This window comes from Danio rerio, chromosome 4 (assembly GCF_049306965.1).
Source record: "Danio rerio strain Tuebingen ecotype United States chromosome 4, GRCz12tu, whole genome shotgun sequence".
Lineage (NCBI taxonomy): Eukaryota > Metazoa > Chordata > Actinopteri > Cypriniformes > Danionidae > Danio > Danio rerio.
In genome coordinates this window covers 20909927-20933781 of record NC_133179.1, presented here as the reverse complement: position 1 = coordinate 20933781, position 23855 = coordinate 20909927, and the positions used below count along the sequence as shown (strand labels likewise).

The 23855-nt window shown below is 37.6% G+C and overlaps 1 protein-coding gene across 39 annotated transcripts in view; it reads right to left on the bottom strand.

The window, feature by feature from the left end:
• cacna1c (calcium channel, voltage-dependent, L type, alpha 1C subunit) overlaps positions 1–23855 on the bottom strand; it is a 171220-nt gene that overhangs the window by 141460 nt on the left and 5905 nt on the right. For 6 of the 39 annotated variants that reach the window (XM_068219503.2, XM_073945527.1, XM_073945533.1 and 3 more), the window contains exon 1: positions 20618–21314. The exons of 32 other annotated variants lie outside the window; for them this stretch is intronic. In XM_068219503.2, coding sequence (XP_068075604.1) covers positions 20618–20675 — 58 coding nt within the window. In that variant the 5' untranslated portion in view covers positions 20676–21314. 39 annotated transcript variants of the gene reach the window in all.

Below are 23855 nucleotides of genomic sequence, written 5' to 3'. Positions count from 1 at the left end.
CTGTGTGGAGTTAGCATGTTCTCCCTTTGTTCGAGTGGGGCTTCAGCTTCCTCCACAGTCCAAAGACATGCGCTATAGGTAAATTGAATAAACTAAATTGGCTACAGTGTATGAGTGTTAATGTGAGAGTGTGTGTTTCCCACTACTGGATTGCAGCTGGAAAGGCATCCACTGCGTAAAACATATGCTAGATAAGGTGGCGGTTCATGCCGCTGTGTGGACCCCTGATTAATAATGGGACTAAGCCGATGAAAAATGAATGTATGAATACACATTAATAATTGTAATATTAACTGCATTTGTTTTCTTCAAAAGTTTTTAAAATGCCTTATTTTATTTGACAAATAAATCAATTAAGTCCCTACAACTTTTTTAAATAGTACATTTTCATTCACAAACGTATATCAAAATGATGAAATCTAAAGATCAACTAAATCAAATTCAAGTGTCTGTGTCAGTGAAGTCAGAAAAAGCTTCATCCCTGACCAAAGCTACGGCTGTCTTAAAGGTCAAATCATGAAAGACTAAATGTTCCTTGATCTTCTGAAATAAAAGTAACACCTGCGCCTCTGCATATCCTTCTGAAGGATCCCATGTGTTAAAAAACGAGTTACTTTTTATCTTAGGTACAGACTGTTTTATTCTGATCCAAACAGTTTGTGCAGTATATCCATTTTATTGATCAATGAAATTCAGCTCTGTAAGGAGACTGCTATTGCTGAGGAAAGAGCATCACATATTACACACATATACATATATATAATTGTTGATGTCTCTTTAATAAAAAAATTGAAAGGGACCAAACTCTAACAAAATAACAATGGTTTAAAATGTCACCTAGTCAATTATATAAACATTTGACATATTTATTATTAATATTACAGTTATATTATTGTCATGCCACCTATTACATTTGTCATTTATCTAGCTGGAGGGCTACAGAGCCATATAATTTATTTATTTTTTGAGCAGGTCTTTTATCTGCACAGTTTCACCTGAGGGAGAATTGGAACATGTGTGAAGGGTGAGTTTGATGTCCTCGCTGGGCAGCCTGTCCGTCAGGCTTCATACAAACAAAAGGGCTTCATCTGTGTTGGCTAAAATTTGTCTTAATAAGAAGAGATACATATAACATTGTAGCGAAGGTTTGGGTTTTAAGCTTTAGGCAGATTTGAATCCTCTCAGTTGCCATGGTGATGATGACTTACTGGGGCACAACTGCTAGATGGCGCCAATATTTCAACACCTATCTACTCATCTCCTGTATGAGTGTCCGCGTGCGTGTGTGACTGTGAGCAAGCGTGTGAGGGAGTTTGTGAGTGTCAGAGAGAGTGTGTGCGCGTGTGAGAAAGCAAACGAGACAGTGAATGAGAGATTTGACGTTAGTCTAAATGAAGTGAGCCTAAAGGAGAAACTCAGCACTCTGTCATGACAGAGATACACAAAGAGAGGGACAGAAAGTGGGTGGATAAGAGGGAGACAGTGGGTACAGAACAGACAGGGAAAGATAGGGACAGACAGCTGGTAGAGGACAAGCAGGGATAGACGGACAGCAGGTAGAGGGCAGACAAACCTTGAGTCAGTCCAACAAACGTTTGTCTCAGGGCTGTGGAGAGAGCTGGCATTTAGGTATTATGCTGTACAGTATGTGGCTAAATCTGTGTGTGTGTGTGTGTTTTAGTTAAAGATCTATAGTATGAATTGTATGAATGGCTGATAAACAAACATAAAATGGATTACTGACAGGCAGAAATTGGAAAGGAAATGTTTAGAATGAGGCTGTCAATGACTACTTTTACATGAACATGAGTAATCGAGTTGTTTGCCTTAATCTGAATAAGACAATATTAGGATTAAGAAGTTTTCATGAGCTTTATGAATGTTCCTTTCATCATCCCATTGTTATAGCACATAATTTGATTAATGTCACTGCTTTACCATGCTATCCACATTTCCTCTGAGATTCGTGTATTTTCGTTTTTTTTCATTTTTAATTTGACGACTTTAGCTGTAGTTTGGCACTTACACTTTAGCATTTCAGGAACATTTCATGCATGCCCTCCATGACAAAATATTGGATGTGAGTGTGAACTGATGGAAGAGTGCTGTATGGGAAAAAAAAACCCTCCATATTTCTTGATGTAGGTGTCTGAGGTCCTTCACTGACTCGGTAGGTGCAGAGTATAGTGTCAAACAGCTGTGTGTATGTAATATCCTGTTGCAAAATGTGGCAAACATTCTACAGGACGGCAATAGTTTGAATAAGGTGTTTACATGTCTGTACTGCACTTCAATAATGCGACTAAAATCAGCATACTCCACATGTCTTAATTCCATTTCGGTTTAGTACAATTACGACCTTAATCGGATTAATTAATCAAAAATGGGTGTTTATATGGTAGACTCTAAATCAGAGCATTGTCTTAATCATATTAAATTATTGGTGTCCATGTAAACATACACAATTTTAACAAAAGCAATAATTTGAAACTTTTAAAGCATTAATTTCTTTAACACAAATTGTTTGTTTGGCAATGTTTGAACCCAACATCTTGCAGTCATTGCAGCCATATCATTGTGTGATGAGGTTACAGTAACACAATGTGTGCTGAATGACAAATTTACTTATAAAAGGTTTCCAAATGGAGGTTTGGATGAAACCAAAGTTGTGTGCTTTTATTGTAGTGATGACATCCTTCCAACAAAGCATTTTTTTGTCTTTATTGGACAGTATGATGACAAGTGAAGTTGGAGAAAGAAAGAAAGAAAGAAAGAAAGAAAGAAAGAAAGAAAGAAAGAAAGAAAGAAAGAAAGAAAGAAAGAAAGAAAGAAAGAAAGAAAGAAAGAAAGAAAAAAGAGGGGGGAAGAGGGGATTGGGAAAGGTCTATGAGCTGGGATTCGAACTCGGGATGCCTGCTGTGCTGATCCACTAACCACTAGCCTGTCTGCGCTGGCAAGCAAAAAGTAACAACTTTGTGCAAATATATATTTTTGCAAATGTGAGCAAAGATGCATAAACCAGTGTAAACCAACTGTGCTTTTCAAAGAACACTGAGTGAAGCCAGCACAAACATTTCAACTACAAAAACCACTGCAAAGCTAACTGATTCCATCACTAGATGGATATCCACAAACTGCAGATACATCAACATTGTGAGGACCGTAACAGGTAACATCAGGGCAAATTATTGATATGAGAATACATTAACTGTACAACACTGAAAAAGCTAATATAAACTTAGCAAAATGCACTTTCATTGCAAATACGGGAAACCATTGGACATCTGTAAGTAACAACATACAGCACACTAGACAAGATCTAGCATCTAGACAAGATAAAATAATAATAATAATAATAATATAAAACATTAATGATAATAATATAACATTTGAGGATTGTTTCGTTAAACTAGAGCAGTTGTTCCCAACCTTTTTCTTTTGCTTTAGACCCCTTTTTTCCCTGGAAAATACTGTAGGGCCCCCCTCCACATTTAATGATATTATCACTCATATAAGTTTGCAGTAAAGAGGACAAAAAAAAAATTTTCAAACAAATGAAATGTTTATTACTATATCTAGATATGTTTGTGTTTATGCACAAATAATATTCTAATGTGAAATACAAAAGCAAAACCTACGTAGGCTATTTGTAACTGAAAAACGTAAATCTTTGGCCTTTAAACTGGCCCTATTTGAAATTCAATAACGAAAATATCAGTATTCACACAGGTGTATAAGGGGAAAAAATAATACAGGCTATTACAGTTTAATACATGTTATTTGTTATGCTTTATCCATCAGTGTGGGGATTGCTGCCTGGAGAATCGGTAAGACTTTTTTGTGAAGGATGAATAACAAATTTGTCAATTTTTTGGTCAGCTAGGATATTCAAATTAACTAAGGCAACATGATCATTCTCCCAATTGTCCACTGCTAAGAAATTGTAAAAATATGAAGCGACCCCCCACAGAGCTCGCTGAGGCCCCCTTGTGGGCCGGGACCCCCCTTTTGGCAACCGCTGAACTAGAGGATCTTGCATTTCTTTATTTCAACACCACACATTAACATTAACATTAAATCATTCAATTTACATTCGCAATTGATCTATATTAATCAAAGGCCGTTTTTGACACAACACAAAAGTTAACTGATTGACAGCTCTAGTTTAGAATGTTTCTAAATTTACAATGGCATGTGGTTAGACATTTCATAAATAAAATAACTCATATGAATTATTAAAGGTTGACTCGAACAAAAACATGATTCATATGTAAAACACCACCACAAGGTCCACCTCTGAACCCATGGATGAAGCTAACCCTCAGGGTGACATGAGCATATTGTAAACAAAACAAAAAAGAAAAAAGAAAAGAAAGTGTAAATGTCATGTGCACCTATAACAATAGTTAAAAAGTTAACTAAACAGAAAGTAAGGAATTGTACGTGAAGTTTGCCATAGCAAGTGCTGATAAAAATATTAAGAGCATTAACCTATGATTCATTGTGCTAAATATAAGTCTGTGGGATCTGAGGAATAATTCAAATTTGTGAATTTTAATTTATTCTTTATAAATGAATGAGAAAATAAATATTGTTGACGTGCTGTCTGAGACAACAAGCTAATTGTTAGCTAAAAGTTACTAATTATTTTTTATTTATTTATATTATATTATTATTTAGTCTGTGGAAGTATGGATGGGCTCTACTTCATGATCACCTATGCACAGGTTGTGGCTCCAAATGGCATCAACGCAAAATGTCAGAGACTATCTTTAGGATCCTTCAGTTTAGTCTATATTTCAGAGGTCACCACAGCAGAATGAACCGCCAACTATTCTACACTATTTTACACAGTGGATGCCATTCCAGCCACAACCCAGTATTGGGAAACACCAATACACACACACACACACACACACACACACACACACACACACACTCAAACAATTTATTTTATTTAAGTCAAACGTGTCTTTAGACTGTGTGAGAAACCAGAGCACCCGGAGGAAACCCAAACATGTAGTGAACATGCAAACTCCATACAGAAATGCCAACTGACCCAGCCAGGACTTGAACCAGCAACCTTCTTGCTGTGAGGCAACAGTGCTAACCACTAAACCACCACAATCTTTTGAAAATATTAGATTTTTTTTTTATAGTGAAAGGAAGTCAAGACATGCCAATCGACCTGTTTAAATTTGTTTATTACGATTATTATTATAATTACTATTGTTTAAAAGTGGTTAAATTCCAGAATTTGCTTAAGGATGTGTCCTAGCATTGAGCTGGGGCCTGTTTTTCTGCCATATTACAGGCAGGGTTGGGTTGAGTGGATTTTGATGGAGACACAAGAGCGGCAGTCGTTTCAGACTGTGTGTGATGCTAGCATGACTGATGTGGTACATAAATCACTCGATGTAATATGCCCCTGCCATCTTGGGAGGGAAACCCACTCCATTCCCCCTACAAATACACACATCCATCACTTGCTCATTCAATATCCCCAAACAGGAAAACAATATACTACCAATGTGTAATTAAAATTCAAGTGTATGCATCATTAATTATGTTAATCATGCGGTCTGATTGTTCAAAATGTGTTCCAGGGTCTTGAGTTGAAAACAATTTCTTGATATAAGATGATAAAAAAACATTACTGTAGCACATGCAGCTCTGAAAGCTGAAAATGTTGATGTTTTATATTTCAATTTCAATGTATTTATAGAGCACAATTAAACACAGTTACGTTGACCAATGTTCTGTACAAAACAGATAAACAATAATAAAATTAAGACAAAACATGGTCAGAAGTAAAAACAACTAAAAAAGTATTAAACACAAACGAAAGTGTTACAAATCACCAGAAGCCAGATCCAATGCAAATAGTTTTAATCTAGATTTAAAAATAGAAAGTGACGGAGCAGTTTCTAATTTTTTAAAATTTCTCTTCAGGGTCATCTAAATAGTACCATTTCAGCTGAAATCAGAAAACTTTTAATGCTTTTTGGTGGTTCTTTGAATAACATTTGTGGGCCTAAAAATGCAAACTTCAACACGTATGAAAGCAAATGTTGTGACATCTTTTGAAAACAGTGATGTAGATGTAAAGTAGATGCAATTGATGTGGTCAGTGTTTATGTGGCAGACTACAGGACTTTTTTGCTGCTCATGATACTGAGAAACATCACCACCTATCGAACTGGCATGTTCAGGCCTGCTTTGATAACGGCATTATCTGTCCAATACATGAAACTTTTAAAAAAGCGCAAAGGAAAAACTATTACATTTTTAGTACAATGCTGTCAAATAAACACACTCCAGGGCACAACACTTATGACTAATTTGCAAAAATTGGAAATGTCAATTTGTTTGATCATATAAATACACAAATGAGTCCACTGAAATGGAAACTAATTGCCAACTTGCGAAAACATAAAATGACTACAAATTGTCAAGAGACTTTTGGAATTACTGTAGCTGGCTTGGCTCACACTAGCCATTATGAGGACACCTAGGTGAGACAGATCACATCAAGGCCATGTAAGAAACGTGCAACTATTGCCAAGTACATCCCAACAAGTGCCAGTCAGACCCATAATGCCTTGCTCTCATAGTTGAGCAAAGCTCAAACTGATGAATTAAACATGCAACCTACACTGAGAATTCAGCACCACCTAAACTAGGCCGCTAGCAGGAAGGCCAGCCAAAGACAAACAGAGGAGAAAGAGATGAGGTATGAAGAAGATGGAAAACTTGGTATCATCTACGTAAAAGACTCAAAGTCTCAAGGTCAGACTTGGTGGTAAACCTTCTAAAGGTCATGATCTTCACCTGCACTCCTTGTGCTGTTGCTCTCTGAATTTACAATACCGAAAACACCGCACTCAGTCTCTGCTGCAAAAACAACACAAGACACAAGCAGAAAATCAACTGTGGGCCAACATTTTGTTCTCTTTCTCTCTATCATTTAGGGTGCTGGTTAATATCCTGAGCGAGGCAGTGCGCTGTACGACTGAGGGTTTAAAAGAGACAGCAGTCTTCAGGGAGCTGATCTGATATTCACTCAGAGCAAACGCATCAGGCCTGGCCTACATACACAACCATACTCACACTTCCACCCACATTTTAGAGGAGAAAAAAAAAAGAAAATCCTCTTAACTCTTTCACAACTTTCACATGTAGTCTCTTTTCTCTTTTAGCACTTATTTCTAGGCAACAACACAATAAATATTAGTCAAAATTAGTATCAAGAGGATAAAAGTTTTAACAACAGTACAAAACAAAGTTTTTAGAGTGACGCCATAGAAGAACCATTTTTAGTTCCCTAAAACAACGTTTCAGTAAAGATTTTTTAAAAGAACCATGCTTCAGTGGTTCATGCAACAGTACAAAACTATGAACCAAAATTGTGTTAGACATAAAACTGTCCTAAATTTAATTTTAAAGTCAATAAGGTGAAAATGTGACCTATAATATGGTTTTCTTGATAATAATTGTTCCATGAAAAACTTTCAACATTTATGGAAGCTTTCCATTCCACAAATGTTATTTATATGCTTTAAAAAGTGTATATAGATCTGTAATAACATATTACTTATACAAAGAAAGCATGGTTCTTTTAAAAACTACTGAAACGTTGTTTGGAAAACTAAAAATGGTTCCTCTATGGCATCACTCTATAAACTTTCTTTTAATGCCTAATGTGTTATGTGTTTCTTTCTGTTACACATGTTTTGTTTAAACAAGTCAAAACTTCATCATGAACCCTGAAACCTATTTATTCATTGACTTTCTTTTCAGCTTAGTCTCTTTATTAATCTGGGGTCGCCACAGCGGAATGAACCGCCAACTTATCCAGCATATGTTTTATGCAGCGGATGCCCTTCCAGCTGCAACCCATCACTTGGAAACATCCATACACACTCATTCACACTCCTACACTACGGACAATTTAGCTTACCCAATTCACCTATAGCGCATGTCTTTGCATTTGTGGAAGAAACCAGAGCACCCGGAAAAAACCCACGCAAACACGGGGAGAACATGCACCCTGAAATTTATAGTGAAACCAAAATCAAAAGGTTTGCTTGCTAAGCTTTTCCCTCCAAATATTTTGTTTTCAAAAGTGAGTTTGTTTTTAAAAAAATATTGCGTCATACAGTTCTCAGTATATGTAAGTACACCCCATTTTGAAAATGAATATTTTTATCCATTTCTCAGTGAATATAGGCAATGTATTTTGGTGCATTTAAACAAAACAGATATATTTATTAAAAGAATATTTTAGTCACCAAACATATTTAAAATTGAAAGATATACAATTAAACTCAAGCAAAATATTGCAAAAAAAAAAAATTACAACCTACAAAATTTCAACTATTTTTTTTTTCTTCTCTTGGTTGTTCCTTTCATAAATTTCTTTTTTTTTTAAATAGATTTGTGAGGGGTGTACTCGTATATTCTGAACACTGTATAAAGGACATTGTATAGCTACAGTAAATAAAAAATAAGAGTTCATAGGAATACTGTTTATATCATATGCATATGTACTAATAAAATACACAAAAAACTGTGGGCCTGTAACAAATGATTAAAATACAAATAAATAAATGTATTTCCATTAGTATAATGAACATTGCACTTAATTAAAGCAAATTCTACAGTATTACCAATGTGCAAGTCAACAGGTTTGCATTTATAAGCTATAAAGATCACAGAAATTACTTGTTAAGATGATTGGCAGTAAAATAAGACCATCTATTTAACTACTGTTAAATCCCTCATTATGCAGAGGAACAACGTGATGTTGTCAGTTTACTTCTTACTTGAAGAGGAAACAACAGATGTAGCTTGGTCTTTTTTACTGACAGGTCAAAGAACTACCTAATGCACCCACTCTGCTTACTTAAAGAAAACATTATGCCATTACTTATGAGAAATAAGACATGAATCACAGTATTTTTATTGCTATTCATTTATAGCAATCAAACCACAACTAAGACTAATTATTCAGGAAAATGTTGTCCTGACTGTAAGTCTATGGTATGTGGCTTGTAAAACATGGATCGTCATAACTTTAACATGATGTCTGGTCACCTTTGGGAAAACACCCAGGAAACCATACAGAAACAAGCTCAAAACACATGAGCAACAGATTAGCAATCGCAATATAGCATGGCTAAATGTTTTGTTCATAAAATGCAAAAACCTAGTTTCCTGTTGTTTTGTATCACCCAGTAAACCATCTAAACTTTTGACTGTATGACACATTTTCTACTTCATCTAGCAAAGCAAATAAACAAGAAATTTTCATCAATACACATATGGAAATGACTAAGAGCACAAGCCACTGCAAAACATTTAACTCAAAGTAGACAAATGTTTCAATCTCAAAAGACATGTAAAAAAATTTTTTAAGATTAAAAACAATTCTTCACATATGGAAACTGTTATAGCAATGAAATATGAGGATGATGAACTGACGGTGATAATTGTGGCCAGTCACAACTTGTTAAGCACAGTCCAGACCTTTCCATGCACATTTGGCCATGGCTGACACACGCTCCTGCAGTTTTTGCTAGAGGAGTGCACTTCAGAGGACTGAGAGATGGTGATTAGACTCCCGTGTCGTGACCCGCTGCTGACTCACATGTTAACAGGGGGCTTTGGTTCTTTCCCATAATGCTGAGGGTGCCTGCGGTGCCAATGTGTCACAAGCAGCTGTTTTGTGCTTTATTAACATATATACGCATTTATTCATGTGGCCTGTCATTCTTCCATTTATATACTACTCCATCCATTCATGCATCCTAATTGTTCTGGATGTGACACTGAGCACTTAGGTTGAGAGAAAAGAACCAAAAACACACACATACACACACAAACAAAAAGGTTTTATGAGCTGAGTTAAGTTTACACACATTAAACATACAGGGAAGAAAAAGGTCTTTGCATGCATATGTTTGTGAGTATGTGAGTTAGCAAATGCATAAGGAGTACAAGGATTTAAAAAAGTCACTAACCCTAAGAATTCAGCTTTGTCATAAAATCTTTCCTGCACTATTTGTGCAATCATAACCTAAATCATGTTTGGTTTTAACTTTCCTAAATTGTAAGTCACCATGTACAAATGCATCTTCCAAATGACTAAATCCAAAACCAAATTTTCTACAAATCAGCATTTATTTGTAAAAGCATTTCTTTCTTTAATGCATTCTTAATAATAAATGTCCCTAAAAAAAGGTTCACCAAGCAACTACCCATACAATCTGAACAGCGACCAACAACACCCTATTATAAATTCCATCATAGTGGCCAAATATTAGCAAACTAGCAGCCGCTACTAAACCTAGCATCATGACAACAGCAATTCCTTCTTTAAAAAATTTGCCCCCTTCTGTGAAAACCAGCTAAAGTCTTATTTTTGTGATTTGCTTTCTGTGGTATAAACACAAACAGTATTCTACCAAATGTAAAGAATATTCTGTGAAAATATAACCTTGATATCTTTACTTTGACCATGTCAAAGATTTGCTTATGATTAGAATCAAAAAATCATCTTTTTGAGAAAATCCAACTTATATATATACATATATAAATCAAATTAAAAGCTGAGATTCTCCCATTTTCATTGATATGGGACACATTTATTGGAATATTTCGGCGTCAGTGGTTGGGGGCACTACCATAGAAGGGAAGGGAGTGGGCATGGCTGACAAAGCAGGAGAAAAAGAAGAGGCAAGCAACTGTCAATTGACTCACCATTCATTAATTTTTCGTTCGGCTTAGTCCTTTTATTCATCTTTTGCAGCATATGTTTTACATGAATTCCCTTCCAACTGCAACCCAGTAGTGGAACACACCAATACGCTCTCACATGCACACAAAAACACTACGGCCAATTTAGTTTATTCAGTTCACCTATAGCGCATGTCTTTGGATTGTGGGAGAAAAAATGCAGCACATGGAGGGAACCCACGCCAACACGGGGAGAACATGCAAACTCCACACAGAAATGCAAACTGACCCAGCCGGGCTCAAACCAGCGACCTTGTTGCTGTGAGGCTACAGTGTTAACCACTGAGCCACCATGTAGCCCCTTTGACTAACCAGTTAAAAAAAAAAAATCAGATACATCAGAAGATGCATGATTTTATACTTGGCAAAGTTAAAATGCAATGAAAAAAACAGTCTACAGCTACATAATATTTTTTAATATCAATATAAAGATCATCATGATTATATAAACATTATAAATGTGTTTATAATTTACAAATATTTTAAAATAATTATGCGCACACACAGAAGGTAATCGTATGCAGCCCAGAATTACATGCCCACAAAGGGCACTCATAATAAAGGTGGACAGTGACACTTTTAGTGAAGGGAGTACACAGGGGTCTGCTGAGGTAGAGGACTTCACTTCATGTGAATCCCTGGGTCTAAATACAGACAAGGTGGATAGTGGTGCAGCAGGTCCCTTGCCCTATTTATTCAAATTTATAGACCTGCCGGAAATCTGTAAGATTTTAAACATGGGCGAACGAGGCAGAACGGATGGACGATGTGTCAGAAAGCTATTGAACTGATAAATGACGAAGTCCACCATTCTCCAATTCTTGTAGCTAGCCTATCCCAACAAAAATGCTTTCTACACATAAACAGCTTGGCCGTATCAGTAACTGATGGCCGACCAACCGCCTATTGCAAAAACTCATACACGACAGAAACACCTACAATCCTTCATAAATGCATGCGTGCCGAGTGCTGTCTCACAGCTTGGCAGATCTGTCATCTGAAAGCACGTGCTGTCATGAATAATTAAGAAGCAAGGTCTTCTCACAAGATAAAAAAAATCTCAAGCAGTGAATACTAATGAGACACCAATACATCATCACATCAGTGCTACGTCACCAATTTTGATCATACCCCAATGTTGATTTTAAATACGGAAGATAACATTACCACCACACAAAAGCTTAAAAATAGTTAAGTTTTCTCACAATAAAAGCTAATAGGTGCTAACGTTGTCTTCGTTGATACTCAACACACTGTTAAAATCTCAAACAAATAGTGAAGGCTTTCATCAACCTTTAAAGCAAGTTCTTGAGATTTTAGCAATGAAGCAGAAAAATCTCCATATAAAGTGCAATCCAGCTAAAGTCACAAGCATGCACTCTATTCTAGGGACAGACTTGACATTCGTGCTTCTGAAGAGACATTAAATTATAATTTTAGGCTGTTTGACGTCTCTAATGGAAGAAAAGAAATGCATTAACAGAATTATATGAGAATCAGGAGGTGTTTCTGTACCGAAAAGGTGATTGTTTAGAAAAAGGAAAGGAAGCAAACCTTTGATATTTCTTAATCAAAATTATAAGACTAGTGTTGATAAAATAATCATTTCTGTCTTTAGCATACTATAATAATAAATATAGCACTGTTATCTCAAAACCTTGATATTTACTCTATCAATAAACAGACAAACTGTATATTTGTCATTTTTATGGCTATACAATTTTGATGCTTTTTCTCTAAGATTAATTAAATTAAATCATATTTGGAAATGTATAGTCGATATATGGCAGATAATTTACACAAACGTACTTATACTTAGAAACACCCTTAAAAGGAATTTAATTGGTATTCATGTAAGCTACATTTTTAATTTGCAGTGTATATGTTGGAATCATTTTCACAGTGAAATACTCACAACTCACTACTCGAGTACTTTTAGAACTGATTTGTACTCTGTTTTGAGTAGTATGAACAGACTTGTACTGCATTTTTGGCAAGCAGAGGTACGATTTTCAGTACTCTTTCCACCACTGACTACATATAGTGAATAGGAACCACAATCAACTTTGATCTTTTTTTACTCAAACTAAGACTAGTGTTGATAAAATAGGTAATGTCTGTGTTTATCATGCTGTAACAGTAAATATAGCATTGTTATCTCAAAACTGTTATCTAGATAATCTTAATCTATCATAAATAGCAATAAACAGAAGTTTTTGTCATTTTTATGGCTATCCAACTTTAAGGCTCTTTTTCTTGGAAATGGTTTATGTGACATTAGATAGGGTCAAAATTATTAACACAGTTTTCATTTGCACCGTTTTCAGAAATACTAGCATTAGAAATTTCTAAAGAAGAATCTAAAATCAACTATGTTTTACTCATTTTAATAAAATCTTTTCCATACCAGCAAGGACAACACCGCACATAGTAGAAGCGAATCACTATCACTGCTGTGCATTTAACCTCAGGTTGATAAAGAGGGAGTGCCTAAGCAACAAGTGTACCATGAGTCACTTTGGATAAAAGCATCTGCTAAATGACTACTTACAGTGTTCAGCATGTGATTACCAACATATTAAAGTAACATGCCACAATCAATTTAATACTGTAAACATATGAAAGCAGACTCGCTAGAAGCACGGTGTAGCACTGATGTAAAGCAGAAGCGAGAGAAGATGATTTATGCTCAACATGCGTGTTTTCACAGACAGCTAATAAGTCCTGAGTGTTGCTGAGGCCAAACGCACTTGTGTGATTGTTCTGTTATGGAACCTAATGTGTCCCACAATCCCACAGTGACCAGCACCAACTGTTCTGCAGATTGAGAAGTCTCGCTGGCAATGTGGCCTCATTAACTGGGATTCCTAAGACACTTTGGCATATTTCTACACATCCCAAATGATGTTTCAAAAGTGAATACGAAATTAAGCTGAGAAACTGAGAGAGGGGAAACAAGTAGCTTTTTGGGAAGGTTCACTTTCACAAGCTGTTTTAGAGTCAAGAAACAAACTCTAAACAAGCTTCTTTTTGACCTTTATTTGTTCAAAATTGGGTCCCACCAGTTCATTCTTCCATTTTTTTAAGTTTGATTCTGGGATGAAAAGTAACGATCACCTCACAACAAGAAAGTCACTGGTTCAAGGCTTGGCTGGATCAGTTGGCATTTCTGTTTGAAGCTTGCATGTTCTCCCCGTGTTTGTGTGAGTCTCCCCCGGGTGCTCCTCAAGTAAAAAATACGTGGTATAGGTGAATTGGGAATACTAAATTGTCCGTAGTGTATGTGTGTGAATGAGTGTGCATGGATGTTTCCCAGTAATGGGTTGCAGCTGGAAGGGCATCCGCAGCGTAAAACATATGTTGGATAAGTTTGTGGTTCATTCCACTGTTGCGACCCTGGATTAATAAAGGGACTAAGCCAGAAAGAAAATGAATATTTAAAAAAGGTACTTTTACTTTAATGAGTATATTTTTGTGCTGTATCAGTAATTTTTGGCCACTGTTTTCCTTCATCCTGTACTCACTCATTTATGTTTTTTAAATTTTTGTCTACAGCGATAGGCTAAGCAGAAAAAATTAACCCGAGATTCCTGTTCAATCAAATAATGCATGGAAAAAATACATCAAGACACAGATACTTTATAAATGCAGAAAACAGTGTACAGTGTGGAGGCATTAGAAGTGTCTAATATTTACACGCAATGCCCAAGAGTTTAGACTTGATTTATGTCAGCTTCTTAGGTTCATATATTAATTTAAGGTGTTCTCACATTAAATTCATCTCACTTTTAAAAGGTATAGTCCATGTATGGCAAATAATTTATACTAACTTACGTACTTATAGTTAGAAACACACTTAAAGTAAAATTTCTGCCATGAAACTCTACGCGCACGCTGGCAGATAGGTCAGCTAATCTGCTCCTGCATCATTAACTACATGGCACAGGAGATTGGTTGCTGTCACCTCGACAGCCAACGAGCTTGCTCCTCATCAGTTTAAATGCTCTGCGTCATTTTACCCTGTGACATGTTTGTGGGGACCCTCCTCCACCCCAGCTCCACCTGTGTTTCAATCTGCTACAAGGGGTTACACGTGTATAATGCTTCCAGCAGCAGCATGTTATATTCTGAGACGGCATGTCTGTGTATTAACTGGCAGTAGCAGGTCTCGGTACTTGCTCTGCCACAATAATCAAAGCAGCAGCAGCTGCAGTGTAGCAGATCTATACCACCAAGACCAAATACTGTATACTGTACATACTATACATCACTGTACAATATACTGTACATCAACATTGCCATATACATATTCATTTCCATACTTAATCCTGAAACTGTTCATGACAGAGATGGCATTGATGTATGCTACATTTTTAATTTGCAGAGTATTTCAATCACTTTTCTTCGGCTTAGTCCCTTTATTCACCACGGGTCGCCACAGCGGAATGAACCACCAACTTATCCAGCATATGCTTTACACAGCGGATGCCCTTCCAGCTGCAACCCAGTACTGGAAAATATTTGCAGGGCATAAGGTGGAATAATTTTCACAGTGAAACACTCACAACTCACTACTCTAGTACTTTTAGAAAGGCTACTTTTCACACTGTTTTGAGTAGTATGAACAGACAGTTGCACTGTATTTTTGACTAAGCAATAGTACTTTTACGTGAGTATAATTTTCAGTACTCTTTCCACCACTGACAACATGGTAAATAGGAACCAAAATCAACTGTGTTGAAAAGTCTTTGTTCTGTTGTTACATGGAGTCAAATGAGGAGAGCAAGAAACTGGAGACTGGATCTCTGTGTGACGGCAGACACTCTAAGCCGCAGCCATGGAAATAAACAAACTGACAACTTTCTCGACTTCACCTTGCTTGCGAAGGATTTATGTTGATGCAAGTTTGTCTGCTTTAAATATTCATTACGTAAACATTAAACAGCACTTAGAACAAACAACATTAACAATCGTATTCCAGGAATCTAACAACCTGGGTACACTAGCGTGGGACTTTAGTGACCTGATTGTGTTTGACAGTGACACCGAAGCAAGAAACGCTCGATCATTCTGCACAGCCTTGGGGATGAAGGAAAAGTCCAGGACACAGCGCCTGTCAGACAGAGTCATTCGAGATGGCGTCCTGAAGCCTTGTCAGACATTTTGAGATCTATCATAAACATATTCATTTAGCTAATGATGTGAATTACCTGTCATATGAACCTGGCACAAAGCGTAAGAAGGTAAAAAGGCAGATAATGTCACCCTCATTACCAATGAGCATCTAAATCAATGAGCATCAAGGGAACCAACAACCTTCAACAGAGAAAAGGAGCGAAAAGGAAAGAAATGCACATACAGTAGTTGTGCTTGAAAAGACAAGGACTTTCTGTTATGCCCTTTCCTGCTACACTGGAATTATTTTCTATAATAAGCCTGGAGTGACATCATATTAGGGACTGTGATGTCACTATATCACAGCACAGCCGTGTGACGTGCATTTTTGCCCTAAATAAAAGCATTGTACTGCTAAATAAAAACGTGTACGCTCGAGAGTCTCAGTAACTGCTTGTTCTGACACAGACATTCAAGCACTTCGTGAGTCATATTTAACATTCCAGAAAGTGATGGTGTCTCATAGTGCACAAAACATGCTTTCCATCTTCCTGTCGTTTGAGTGTTTGTGCAGCAGAAGAGGTTCATGTTTGGCTGTGATACGGTCGCTCTGCTCTGGACCTGTGATTGACTGAGGCAGTGTTTACCTGAAAGAGAGCCCTCGTCAGCAGCGGTAGACGACAACACAACACAAACATGAACATCTGCTGGGCTACAGAATTCAACAGACATCTTGCACTTTTAGGACACAAACGTACAGGCTACTAATGGATGGCCAAATCATTGGGCTGGATGATGCTAAAAGTGTAAATGTGCTCTTCTCTAACTGTGTTTTAGTTGTACAAATAGTACCAGTGTAAATGGATTTCATACTGACACCTGTTGGTCTGAATGCACAAAGACTCCATGCACACCTAGTTCGGTTCAAAGTTGTTGTTTTTTCCATGTCTTATATTAAATGAATTATTGCATTTTCCTTTTCTAAAATAATTATGTTATGTGGATGCTTGTTCTTTTAAACTCTTTATGGTCTACAGTATCTGTGTGCACATTTATTTTTGATTTGCTAAATGTCTGTAAGTGCTACAGTACAGAACATCCATTCATTTACCCTTCTGCTTAGTTCTTTTATTCATCAGGCATCACCACAGCGGAATGAACTGCCAACTTATCCAGCATTTGTTTTACACAGCGGATGCCCTTCCAGCAACAAACCAGTACTAGGAAACATCCATACACAGTCATTTACACACAATCACTATGGCCAATTTAGTTTATTCAATTCGCCTGTAGCGCATGTCTTTGGACTGTGGGAGAAACTGAAGCAACTGGAGGAAACCCACGGGAGCACATACAAACTCCACACAGAAATGCCAAATGACCCAGTCAGGACACAAACCAGCGACCTTCTTGCTGTGAGACTACAGTGCTAACCACTGAGCCACCGTGTTACCCCAGTACATAACATATGTAAATAATTCTTATAACCATTAGGTTATAAGTTGTTTCCATGTTCATTAGCTTAGATACCAAAAAGCAAACTAAAAAATGTGCTAATAAATACTGATAGTATGCTGTAATATGGTTGTTTAGATGGCATTCTTAATTGAAACCAATAGGCCATATGCACAGCTTGTGTTTTTTAGCTAAAGATGAACTTCTGGTAAAACTATTTTCTGTTTCATACAGTTCTTTTTACAGCATTGATGGTATAATGTAATTAAAATATATTCAGTTAAAAATACAGAAGCATCCATTTGGTGTTTAAAGCGCAAAAAGAGATGAAAGACCGTTTAAATGCAGGCGTCATCATTAGCAGCAGGCTAGCGCAGAAACTCCTTTGAAAATACTGGGGTAAAATTAATTTCCATATTTTAAAGACATGGCAGGGGAAAATATAATTTAATGCAGTATTTCTTGTTTGGCCTGATCCCCACTTTATATTGTATCTCAATCAGGCAGTGATGATCACTGTTTTTCAAAGAAATCACATATTAAACATAGCGATTTTGTATGGGATGACAATTCACTGGAAGCCCTGAGGCTGGCTGACTGAAATTATAAGTCTGTGTGCAAATAACCTATTATAAGCTTGAAAAAACTGAAACTGTATTATTGTGATTATGTCATTTACTTATTTCAAACCTTTATAACCTTCTTCTCTGTTAGATAAAAAATGAAAATAAATGAAGATATTTTGTAGAAAGGTGGAAATCTTTAACCACAAACTATAATAGTTGCTTACTTGTTTATCCTACAATGGAAGTCAGTGTTTACAGGTATCCAGCTTTCTTCAAATTATATATTTTTATGTGTGTGTCCAGCAGAATAAAGAAGCTCACAAAGATTTGAAACTACTTAATTGGAACCTATTTTACCCCTTTTCAAGATTTAAGATGAGTCTTTTGTGTCTCCAGAATGTGTCTGAAAAGTTTCAGCTCAAAACACCCATCAGATTATTTATTATACCCTTCAGTATATTGGATTTTCTGCTCTGAATAATTTGTGGCTGTTTTTGTTGCCTTCAATGCTAGTTCTCCCTGGCCATTATTCCCACATGCCTGTTGGAGTGTGCCTCAATCTCCACCTTGGCTGCCTCAGATAAACAGCACAGTGACAGACATGAAGAAAGCAGATCTCATCATGTAACGTTTGTGAGAAATACTATAAGAACTTTCCCAATGATTATTTGATGTATTTGTTGTAGAGTTAATTTAAGCCTTTCTGCAACGATGAGTCACACACAATGATGTCACAAAGTTCACGCACACACACACACACACAGACACACACACACATACAAATACACACGCATATGTTATAGAAGTTAATAACTACAGCTGTATGGATATCCGTTGTGCTAATGTACAAAATAAACCTGATTTAACGTCCACAAACCGGGATTGAAGCCTCTTCTTTTCTAATTGTACTGACACACGGCTGTGGTGATAAAGACTGTAAAATTGCTGTAATTCTTTACAAACATGCACTGTTTTAAAAACGTTTTAAACTTGTAAAGCTCAGTCCTGATCACATTTGATGATGATTGATGATCACAGATAGCTGAACAGATTTTTTAATCCCAGTTGCTTTGCGCACATCCTGTCTGGTTGATATGATTATACAGGTTACTATGGAAACCTGTTAATACGTGGCTGTCAATCAATTTAGTGGGCGGGAAATGGGAGGGATGGGATCCTATTTTAACATCAGGTAATTAAAAATAGACCTATTGTCTTTATATCACCCCAATATGGCTGTGGACTTACTATACCTGTCCAAACAGCTTACGAAAAAAAGATTTTCATCATAGCTGCCCTTTAACTATGGTATACAAATAGTATGTTTTTTACTTTTAGTATATTTTTGGATAATCCTTCCCTTTAAAAAGTGGCTTGTATGACAAAGATTGTCATTGCAGGCCATGTGATGGAAGAGGGGGGCAGGGGGTTAGAGAATACTTTTGAATATTCATCAAAAGACTTTAAAAATCTCATTAGCAAACAATTATTAATTTAATAAGTGCATCTTAAAGAAACTGACAGGTGAGCTGTGCACAGCTGTGATGTTTCAAAATCCAGAGGAAAGTTGTAAGATTTAACTCTAAACAGAACAAAAAGACATGTGGATCAAAGATACGCGTTTACTGTCATATAGCTGCCAAAACAAAGCATCTAAAATTAGTTTTTCTTTCCTTTTAACTGTGTCCTTCTTGTGCGTCTATTTTTAACCAGCAAAGAGTTTATGCCAGTTTACTCTCTCAATCAAACGGGCTTTGAAAAAGCACCGCTGTCCCTCACAGACAGCGCTAAAGAAACATCATTATTTCGGCTGTCATATTTGGCTGGCTTTATGCATGACAGATGTGCAATAGGCCTGAGGGGGCGGGGCTACATTATTGACAGCAATTTACAGGCTTTGCTCGGATGCGTTTGTTCACTCAGGTGCGGCAGGTGCGCGCGCGGGGAGCGGGCTTATCGCGAGCCGCGCTGTTGCTATGGGTCGGCAGCTCCGTTGCCACGGCGCCAACAGGCGACGGCTAGAGGCCCTGGATAGAGGGGGATCTTGTGATGGGAAAAGACGCTTTTCTCGAGCATTAAAGGCGCGCAACCTGTGGAGACTGCTGCGCCACACCAGCTGTTTGATAAGCAGGGGATTCAACAGATGCACAGGAGAATAACGGGGCATGACTGACGGTGCTTCATTTCACCATTTGAGATGCTCAGGACAGAATAATCACTGTGTGAACTGATGCGCCGATGACACCACCCCGGGTTCATTTGAGCTGCTGGACTGTGATCAATGCGGTCTGGGCCGCACAAAATGATTAAAAGGCCATTTTAAGGCTGAAGCAGCTGACAGGTTAATCGATTGACATCTGCGCGTCCGTGACCAAATGATCTATATACATGATCAAGCTGTGGCGTGTCCATAAACAGCCGATCGAGCAGCAAGCCAACAAGTTCATCAACTACATATATGCATTTTCCTCCAAAATAATGAGTGGTTTTGTTTCATGACATTTGTTGATCTTCCTCCAAAGGCGATTTCAGTGCGCATAGTGTGTTTAAAAATGGAAGGGTTCGGGTACACCCCCGCGTCATGCCCATGATAATGCCAACACACTCATCATACAGCCCTCAACGCATCCATATGGCACACACACATAGTTTCCAAACAGAGCGAAGACAAATAAAGAAATTACCTTGATGGTTTTCAAGGGTGTCCTCCGGTATGTACATGTTTTTGCTTTCATTTACCATATATGTGGTCCAGCTTTATCCGAAGGTGAATGAAGAAAAGGTTGTAAAAAAGGCAAGGGGGAGAAAAAACAACCCAGGGGAAAGAAATGAAAGAAAAGGGGGGAAGAAAAAAAATGAAAAACGCAAAGCGTAAGATATTCCTCCTCTTGCGGCTTAGTTAATATTACCTGATCCCCATTATGGAGCTAAAGATCAGGAAAGGATAATCGCAGGAGCCACCTAAGAAAACGAACCAGTGCATCTTTGGAACATCCGGGCCCTACCTAAGGAAACATGATAGCAGTGCCGCTGGCTGATAATCGATAATCAAATCGGCGCGATTCGCTCGCAAACTGATCGAAAAGGATGCTGCAACAGCCAGAAGAAGAAGAAAAAAAGCGGGCGTAGTTTCAGAGACCGTTTCAGAAAGCGCAGCAAAAGGTAAAAGGTGTGTATATTCCAGATCTCACGGGCTTCAATCTTCACATATGATCGATTCCATCTGAGATGTCCCACAACAGGCGTAGTTTGCGTCGCGCCTCGTTAGGAAATAGAGTGCAGAATCGGCCGCGTCCAGTCCATATTGGAGAGAAAGGGGAGTAGTCAGTCTGTGGCCCTGCGGAGAGAGAGCGCACACCACCAGCCTCTCTGCAATGATCTGACGACCAAACCCCCTCCCCTGTAGACTCCCTGACTGCTTCCAGATGTGACTGCGCTAGAAAGGAGAATAAATCCTCCACGCTTTTCCACACGGGCTGTATCTCTTGAGGGAGAGAGAGCAAACTTGGGAAGATCGAGGCAAGTCAGCTCCAATACAGTGAGGAGATTTGAGTTCTTTTACAGTCCGGAATTGTTGCAGAAGATGATTTGCACCACAACCAATCTGGCATAAATACGCTCACAGTCATGGCTCTGAGCACCATGTTTAGACATTATTATCCACTTCCTGCTGGCATGCCACTTCTGAGGTGAATGCTGAGTCCCCCAGCAGCAGGTGTCAGGATGATTTTTCCCTTCAGCTAAGGTTTAACCGACCTGATCTTCCCATGGCAGGACACACTGTATCCTGAGGACTGGCAGGCTCTGATAAAAGGGGACGACTGGGGCCTGGGAATTTCTGCAAGATGACGGAGAATCTTTCATCAGCAAACGGTCTAGTCTGAATTTAGCAGGCCCTTCCTCGGTCCCTCCCTCCGGCCATGAGAAAACTTCACATGTCCCAAGAGACATCCTCTGCCCCCAGATTATCCTTCTCTCTCTCACTCTCGCTCAGAACTGCATATGCTGAATATTCAATCAGTCAGAAGAAGCATGCATGAGGTTGTAAGAGACACACAGAACTGCAGGTTTTCAGATCTTCCTCTGTTTGAACGAAGAACCAACTCTCCCAATTCACAGACCTCCAATCTACGGCCAAGTTCTTTGATTGAATTTTGCTTTGGACAAAAGTTCATCATAGAGGTCAGCGATTTCCCATCAGCATCCCCAAATAATTGATTAACTTTGGTATGTTTATACAAAGCACAGAGGAAATGTTCGCAATGTGTTTCTCGGTGCCACCCTGTAATAAAATGAGTTTCTGGGAACTCAGGGGTCCAAAAAAACATGGTCATCGGTACATAAGGCAAACTGGTTACCGTGCCTCTTCAAAGATTATAAAAATCCTCTTCCAGTGCCACATTTCAAATGTCAAGACGAATCATGTATCTGTCTGCACACTTAATATGATAAAAGCAGTGATTGCTCTGCAGCCACATACAAGATTCCTTTACTAATGCTTTAATTACAGACTACTAAACTAATTTACTAGGCTTAACTGAAGATATACATAATTTTTTCTTGTCTACTAGAATCTTGATCAGTTTAAACTGAGCGTGTAATCAATATAAAAGTTTAAGATCTAATGTAGGCTAAATGTTGGTTAAAACTTTTCTGCAGTGTTTAATTAGCTAAAACATATAGATGTGTACATAACATCACGATCACTTTAACAGAATTAGAAAAAAAATCTGCATGGGCTGCTGTGCTCTCTCAGAAATAGGTTGGAAATGATGCTGAACAAGTTAATTAAACACGAGTATTTAGGTAATGATGACCTCTAGTGGTACCTTTATAAAGTGCAGTTGAGTAAATTATCTTGAGAGGAAAGGATTTTCAATCTTGGCTCCGGTGCCAATGGGGCAGTGCAATGAGCTTTGTGGAAATGCTAAAGAGAAAAAAAGCATAGAAAAATGTAGCCTGTGTGCGTGTGTGGAAATATATATATATAAACAGAAAAACAAATGCATAGTAAAGCAAACACAACACGTAGATAATACAAAATAATAATAATACAATGCCTAACATTTTAAATAAACAAAATAAATTTATAATCATATTTATAAATAAATAAATATAGACAGACAGACAGACAGACAGATAGAGAGACAGTGTAACAATATGTTATACATTTATATTTCTTTCATGGTTTAAAATGGTCCTTATGGGGAAAACCTGTATAGGTGTCTTTTACATTTAGGATAGAGGTCCCACTAAAGACGATAATGATGACATCTAAAAGACTGGCAACCCCTATTTCAATTTCAAGGGGCAGACTTCACTAGCGAAGTAAGCAGTCGCTTACAGGGAATTATGGGGCCCTGAAAAATGACAATGTCTATAACCATTACGATTTTAACAACATTACTTCTTTTTAAAACCGGGGGCCCCATGAATAGTGCAACGTTCCTCCGTACAGCAAATGTAAAAACTAATCATAAATATGTCAAGTAAACTGTACATACAGTATAGTTTGTGAACTTGTGTGTGAGTGAGTTTATTGTATTTAATTTTACATTAAGAGGATTAAGGAAGATTAAAGGAGTTTAAAACATATTTTGAAAAAAAATCTTTAGAGAATGAGAGTGTTTTGAGTTTCATCGCTAGGGCCCCACACCTGAAATTGCTTAGAGCCCCAAGTCCGCCCCTGCTCAATGGGGTACAACAGTACATTTAGATTTATAGATTTATGTAGGCTAGTTGCAGGTGGGAAATGTGCCATTTTAATAATCACAGTAACATTACAGCGGTTGGACTTTACAAATGCAGCAGGGCCTCTGGACTGTAACATTTGTTTTTGGAAAGAATACGCAAACAATTAGGCAACAAAAACTAAACTACAAATCATCGTCTTTACCGAGGCAGCAATAGTGCAGGAGTGCA